Genomic DNA, 7713 nt, shown 5'->3' with positions numbered 1-7713 from the left:
TTATATGTCGATGAATAATTAGGTAGTTTACTCTAGTTTCTGTTTATGTGAATAATCTCTTTTCTTTATTAATCATGTGAATAATCTCATTGTTTAAATGGGGTCAAATTTTAACACTAATTCGTATATTATTTGTAAATTATAAATTTAGATTTTATGTTAATTTGTTCAATGTATTATTTTTAAAATTTTAAAATTCAGTTATGTCCTAAATGATTCATAAGTATTATGATTGGATTATAAAGATTAAAAATTATCAAATTAGATAATATAAACTAATGTGTGTATGTGAAAGAGAGTTTTACATCTTTGTTGGATCGTTAGATGAGAGGAAATTAAAGACTGTGATTAATAGTAAAAAATGAGAAGATATTCGCTAGAAAAAACAATAAGTTAATCTCAGCCTTTGATTTTCTCCCATCCAATGACCTTAAAAGAATATAAAACTAAAAGAATTTTACATAATACAAGTGTATCTCTCCCTCTCCCTCTCCCTCTCCCCCTCTCTCTCTCTCTCTTCCCCCTCCCCCTCTCTCTCTCCCTCCCTCCCTCCCTCCCTCGCATCATGAGCATTTTCTTTTTTTATTTTAGGGAAATAAAAGGTGACTTATATGTTATAAAAAAAGAGAAAAATATCTTTGGCCCTTTTATTGCTAAATATATGATGGTGGGAAAATTTAATGGACGACAACTTACTTTAAAGTTAAAAACATTAATTTTAGGTGCAATAAAAAATCAGATAAAAATTATTATATTTAAAGTTGGACACAACCTAAAATGTTATAAAATATTATCCTCTTTTTAATATTTTCGGTTAAACCGAAAACATTATATTATTCATAATATTTTTAATTGACAACAAAAAATATTATCTTCTTTATAACATTTTAGATTATATTTAACTTAAAATATTATAATTTTTATCACATTTTAGATTACTCCACGCTCTATTTTCAATTCCTGTTGCTTAGCTTTTCATTCCTGCAAGAAGAGGCGTTACCCCTATGTTCTTTTTATATATAAAAAATTAATCCTACTGTTGTTATTTTCGAAAGTTCAACTCTTTTTTCAAAATTTAAAATTTATGTTTAATTTTTAATACTATTTATTTTTTATAAATATCTAATGTGCTATTTTAAATAAAAATATTAATTTAACAATTATGCAAATAAAAGTAGCACAGTAATAAACTTGAATTTAACAGAAGTTTTAACACTTTTAATAATTTTACTTGAATCTTTAAATTTGAAAAGAAAAATGACTGTATTATAAAACATATAAAATTATAAACTAAATGTAAAAATCATGAAATGTGTAGGGACTCCACGGATATTTTAACCAAAAATACAGAGATATCATGGGAAAGAAAAGCGACCGCGTTTGATTTATTTTATTTATGTTGTTCACATAAAAGCAACCGCGTTGAAGAAACGCAACAATAAACGCAATCTAAATTATCTTTCTTTTGTGTTTCTTTTTCCATTTCCTATAAATATTCGCTGCAAAAGTTTATTGGTACTCATCCTCGATCATCTCCGTTCAATAAAATCACTTGGTGAAAGAATCTGAATCTGCTACAACAAGGTAATTTCAATCTCACGTCTTTTCTTTTGCTTTCAAGAATTTCATCTCTGCTTCGATCCAAAATTCTCGGTTCCTTCATATAAGCTTGTTTATCGCGTTTGTTTAATCTATCGCTTTGATATTTTTCGATTTTAATTATGAAAGTTTTTTTTATATTGTATTATCTTTGGGTTTCTTTCCTTTTAATTGTTGTGCCTGTGGGGTTTAATCACTTGATTCTTTTTCCCCCTATTGTTAGTACTTTGTTAATTTTACAGATCGTTTCGGATATTAGATAATCTTAAAATATTTAATTGTTTATCATATATATGAACTTTTTACCCTTATATTGCTAAATTAGTTTTGGCGAATTGTGTCAAGTTAGCGGTAAGTGATTGTGTGATTATATAGCTAAATTAGGTCAGGCGAATTGTGTAAAATTAGTAGTCAGTGAATCAATGCATTCAGGGGTTGCCTTCGAGTAAAAAAAGTTTGAGTTATTTAATTGGATGAGTCTTATTTGACAACTCGAATTGACTTTAAATTTTTCTGAGTCGAGTCGAATTTATAAAATTCGAGTCGAGTCGAGTTGAATTTTGAACTTTCTATTTAAATTTAATTGTAAATATTTATAATATTAAGATATTATTTAATTCAAATCTAAATGGTTTTTTTTATAATCATATGCAATATATATATATATATATATATATATATTCATTTTTTTTCATGTGATATATATGTAGCAGTCAGGAATTTTATTTTTAGACCGATATTTTTGTACTGTCTTTGTTAGAGGAGTTTATAAAGCTTGAACAAATAGAAGATTTTAGAGAACTGAAATAAAAGTATTCTAAAAGGCTTGGCAATGGAATATGCTAATTGTTTCATTTTGTCCACATGTCAAGCCAAGAAAGAAGGGCATGTCAAGGTTTACATGGGCGTATAAACAAATAGGGATGTCTCAATAGCTGAAACATTAGAAAATAGGAAGTCAACTTGAAGTCAACCCATCAATTTTGATACTTGACAAAGAGTTATAACTTTGAAATGTTAAAGAGCAGTTGATTCTTTTGATATTCTGTGAACTCATGTTTGCAATTTGATTGTGAGTCTGAATTAAGGGGCAATCATTCACAAAATTCTTTCATTCTTTGATTTTTAAAATAAAAGAAAGTAGAAAACATTTTCAAGCAAAACAGTCTCAAATGTGAAAAGTTCTTGGAACAGTGATCCGTCAAAGAGACAAATGATTAACTCCCTCAGATCTGATATTCCCTTAGAAGAAGCGGAACATATCACTCTCTTCAAAGATTTGATATTCTCTAAGTGACAGCGGAATAAGTCTGTCTCGATTTAATGGATCAACTTCCCCAGATCTAATATTCCCTTAGAAGAAGCGGAACATATCACTCGCTTCCAAGATTTGATATTCCCCGAGTGACAGCGGAACAAGTCTGCCCCAGATTTGATATTCTCTGAGTAACAGTAGAACAAATCTCTTATCATATTTCAACCCATGAAGTTGACCGAACGAAAAATGCATTGTCTCTTTGTCTTTGCCCTATTATTGTTAACATAAGAATGAGTAAAGAGGGGCACCTGTTGACACTCCTTTTTCGTCTAATCTAATATTATCGTTAATATTTATTATTATTATTATTATTAACTTTTTTTATTATTTCCAGAATTCTCATCTACCTTCACCCCATCTAACGGCCCAGATCGAGCTCAAATCATCGATTTCTTTAGCCACAGTTACCTCCAACCGCGTTTACAACTGGATCCAAGGCAAATACAATTATCACTATTATTTTTACCTTCATCATTATGTTTCAGTAAAAAGAAAAAGGAAAAGAAAAAGAAAAAAGAAAAAACTACAATGATTTCAATCATTTTGTTTAACAAAAAAAATTTCTTGCTTTTTCTTTAAATAAAATGATTCAAATCATGGTGTGTGTTTTTCTTTTTGCTTTTGCTTTTTCTTTTTCTTTTTGCTTTTGCTTTTTCTTTTTCTTTTTGCTTTTACTTAAACATAATAATGAAGGTAAAAATAATTGTGATAATTGTATTTGCCTTGGATCTAGCTAGAAACGCGATTGGGGGTAGCTGTTGCTGAAGAAATCGATGGTCTGGACTCGATCTGGACCGTTGGATTGGGCGACGACAGATGAGGATTCTGGAAATAAAAAAATTAATAATAATAATAAATATTAGCGGTAATATTAGACTAGACGAAAAATGTGTGTCGACATATATATTTCATACAAAGTAGAGGAACTTGACCCAAACTTAAAAATCAATCTATTAATTACTGAAAATCTCGAGTTACTATTTGAATTAGATTTTACAACTCGATTTGAACTTGAAATTTTTTCAAGTTAAGTCGAGTTTATGAAATTACAACTCAAATCAATTTTAGTCGTGTTTTCTCAAATCAATTCGAGTCAAAAAATTTGATTTTTTTAGTTGAATTGAGTTTTGTTCACCCCTAGCATTCGTTGAAAAGGAAGTTTCCATACTTTTCTCTTTTAGCCTAATAATGGGATTTTGAAATTATCAACTTATATTCATATAATGTTCTCATCTCGTGTCCAATTTCCTTGTTAGTTTGTGGAATTGTTCTTGATCTTACACTATGATCTGCTTTGATGCTTTTTTTTCATTTACTGTTTAGAATCTAATCAAATTAACAATCTTAGTTCATATCACCACAGTAGCACAGTTGTGATCATTAATTCATTTTATTTGGTATCGGAAAACTTGTTGATTGCATCTGTCTCATAAGTGGGACTTATGTAGATATGAAATTTAATGCTGCTGAAACTTCTTGATCTTGTACTGTTTTCTGCACTCCATATATGGACAACAAGATAATATTGAATATTTTTCCTTGTGTATATATGTGTGTGTCTAGTGATTGGACCAAAGGGGCTGGCCAGGGCAATCACCCCTGAAAATTTCAAATTCTCATATATTTTAGATATTTTATTTGTATTTTTCATTAATAATCTGTTTTCATCTCTTAAAATTTTATAAATTTACCCTTTACATAAAATTCTGTCGTCCGTCTCTCTATGTATCTCTCCTAAGTTTTGAACCAACTTTATGGAACCACCCAAGTCTTGATTATTCGGCAAACTTGAGTATTTATGTTAATGTTTGCTTTTTTTTTCTTTTTCAATATACATGTTTAGAGGGTGTTTCAGCTGACAATGTTCTGTTTCTTTTTGAATCAACTTGAATGTCCTCTAGTTTGCCGAACTCGCTAATAGTAAGCTGAAGGAAAATGGGAGGTGGTAATGATGGCGAATCTAGTGACAAAGGGCTGTTTTCTCAGCTAGCTGGCTATGCTACTGGGCATTATCCTCCACATGGATATCCACAGCAAGGCTACCCACCACAAGGATATCCACCACCACAAGGCCCTCATGGATATCCACCACAAGGCTACCCTCCTCAGGGATATCCACCAGCTGGATATCCTCCTCCAGGGGGATACCCTCCTCCAGGAGGATACCATAATCCATCTCATGGTGGATATCCACCAGCCGGTTATCATGGTGGTATGCTCCATCACCCTTTCTTGTTACCATTGCTGCTGTTTTTTATTGTTGACTGGATTGAAGTATGCATGTCCATCTTCTTTGATTCTAAAAAGGAATTTGTTTTCTTGAATGTGGTCCACTACTTTACATACGTACATTCTGTTTTCATTTGCATCAATATATCATGAGTAAACCTGAATAGTGAAATTTACAGGACACAGTTCACATGGACCTGGCGTGGGAGGATTACTAGCTGGAGGTGCTGCGGCGGCGGCGGCTGTCTACGGAGCTCACCAATTGTCACATGGAGCTCATCATCTTGCACACGGGGGCTTCTATGGCCATGGTCATGGAAAATTCAAACACGGGAAATTTAAGCATGGGAAATTCGGAAAGCGCTGGAAGCATGGCATGTTTGGCAGACATAAGGGCAAGTTCTTCGGCAGGAAGTGGAAGTAAACTCCCGTTGTGTTCGAATATGGATCTTGTCATACTAGTATGCTCTTATAACAGTTTACTGACTTGATGACTGCCCCTCCAATAAACATATAGATTTGTTTCGGTTGTTATTTGTGCCTGGCATGCTACCAATACTATATCAGTGCTTATATATGTGCTGTTGGTTTATCTCTATGTATATGAATGAGCTTGATTCATTGGAAAGAGAGTGTTGCTTGTGATCCATGTTACTCTGAAACTCAGGTTTGCATTAGGTGTAGCATATATCTGACATGAGTATTTATTTTAATGATTTTTTTGTATGTTTGAAAGGCTCTCTTTTTATAATCATTTACAAATGTGTCGGACAATAAAATGAAATGAAAGAGTAATAGTGATCACTTTAATCCTATGTATTAAACAGGTTACTTGGATCGTTTGGTTGATGAAAATAGCTTTGTTAGTAAAGCTAATATGAAAGAGAAAAGTTTGTTGTCCTTTTTGCCTACTGAATTCTTTTAAGATATATATATATATATAGAGAGAGAGAGAGAGAGAGAGAGTTTAAATCAATTTTGATAATTTTGCATGTCCGGTTAATATAAATTCAAAATTAAATTGAAAACAATTATTGAAATTTGAAAATATTAGAGATGTTGAAAATTATTAAAAAGAAAAATCCATTTTCTTTTTCAAATTTAAATTAAAAATAGAAGTAATAAAAATTATAAATTATTAAAGAATTAGTATTTAAGAAATATATAACGCATAACATATGTAAATCAATTAACTTATTTTATTTGCATGCATTATGTTGAGTTAATTGTTGTGTAAGCTTTCTCTTTCTATTGTTTCTACACAAAATCTTTAAAGGTCAATTTGTACTCTTTCGGCTATATTGGTTAATTCATAGAGTTGATATATATTATTATTTATCAATTTTTAAAAATTTAGATAATTTATTTTTTAATAAAAAATTTAATCCTTAAAAATAATGAAAATTTATTTTTTTAAATAAATATAAAATTATTTTCAATAATGAATTATTCATAAAATGATATAAATTATTTTATTTGATTATTTTTATGAGCAAAATAAGGAGTTTATTATAAAGACAAAAAGTAAGAGGTCCATTTGCCATAGCAAGGAACAATTGAAAGCAAGTAGTAAAGAAAAAGAAAACCACCAAAATGAGAAGGAAGTCCATGGAGCATAAAATACTCCCTTTCCAAGGGTACAAACGACAAATTTTAAAATATAATTTGATAATATAAAATTAAAAATATTTAAAAAAAATAGTTGTAATCGAAAATTTTAATAAAAACATAATTTTTTAAGTTGAATTGAGTAATATTTTAAATATAACTAAAAAAAAGTTATCTTTTTCGTAACATTTTCAGGTTGTAAGTCTCAAACTATTCGCAATATAACTTTTCGTTTATAATAAAAAAATTTATAAAATTTTATAAAATTTTAAATTAAATATGATAAAATATGTTAATATTTTAAGCTAAAATAATCTTAAATTAATGGGTAAACTACACAGTAGACCACTAAACTATGGTAAAAAATCAATGTGACCACCGAGCTTTCAATTGAATCAATCAGACCACCAAATTATTTAAATTTTTTTTTGAAAAATGGTACTTTGTATTAAGACAAACAAAGTACATCACAACAAGGACATCATTAAAAAAACCTTCCTAAACCTAATTTGGAGGAAAAATAGTATACCTTAAAGTGGTAGAAATCAATTAGCTCCCAAATTATTTAATTGATTCAATCAGGCCACCAAATTATTTAATTTTTTTTTTTTTGAAAATGGTACTTTGTATTAAGACATAAACAAAGTACACCACAACAAGGTCATCATTAAAAAACCTTCCTAAACCTAATTTGGAGGAAAAAGAGTATACCTTGAAGTGGTAGAAATCAATTAGCTCCCAAATTATTTAATTGATTCAATCAGACCACCGGCCGTTAATTTTTAACAGAGGTGGTGACGTATCAGTTAAGCTTAATTGGCATAATTATATATTTGGTCCTTAATATTTACATATTCTATCAATTTAGTCATTATTTTAATTCAATTAAATAAATTTAATTATCCAATTAAAACATGACACATGTCAATATATGATTGAAATATTTTATTTATGAATTT

The 7713-nt window shown here is 29.6% G+C and overlaps 1 protein-coding gene across 3 annotated transcripts; it reads left to right on the top strand.

Annotated features, from left to right (window-relative positions):
• The first annotated feature begins 1434 nt into the window (after window positions 1-1434).
• Window positions 1435-5774, top strand: LOC120195151 (glycine-rich protein A3-like). Of its 3 annotated transcripts, none has more exons than XM_039197247.1 (3): window positions 1435-1584; window positions 4819-5129; window positions 5314-5774. In XM_039197247.1, the coding sequence occupies exons 2-3, from the start codon at window positions 4853-4855 to the stop codon at window positions 5568-5570; spliced, it is 534 nt and encodes a 177-aa protein (XP_039053178.1). In that variant the 5' UTR covers window positions 1435-1584; window positions 4819-4852; the 3' UTR covers window positions 5571-5774. The 3 variants fall into 3 exon arrangements, with proteins under 3 accessions (XP_039053178.1, XP_039053180.1, XP_039053179.1); XM_039197249.1 differs by having other exon boundaries at window positions 1443-1584; window positions 5326-5774; XM_039197248.1 differs by having other exon boundaries at window positions 1564-1584; window positions 4814-5129.
• The last annotated feature ends 1939 nt before the right edge of the window (window positions 5775-7713 follow it).

The sequence above is a fragment of the Hibiscus syriacus genome, unplaced genomic scaffold (assembly GCF_006381635.1).
Source record: "Hibiscus syriacus cultivar Baekdansim isolate YM2019G1 unplaced genomic scaffold, ASM638163v2 tig00117007_pilon, whole genome shotgun sequence".
In the NCBI taxonomy this organism is placed as follows: Eukaryota; Viridiplantae; Streptophyta; class Magnoliopsida; order Malvales; family Malvaceae; genus Hibiscus; species Hibiscus syriacus.
The sequence above is the reverse complement of the archived record's forward strand: the minus strand, read 5'-3'. Positions and strand labels throughout refer to the sequence as shown.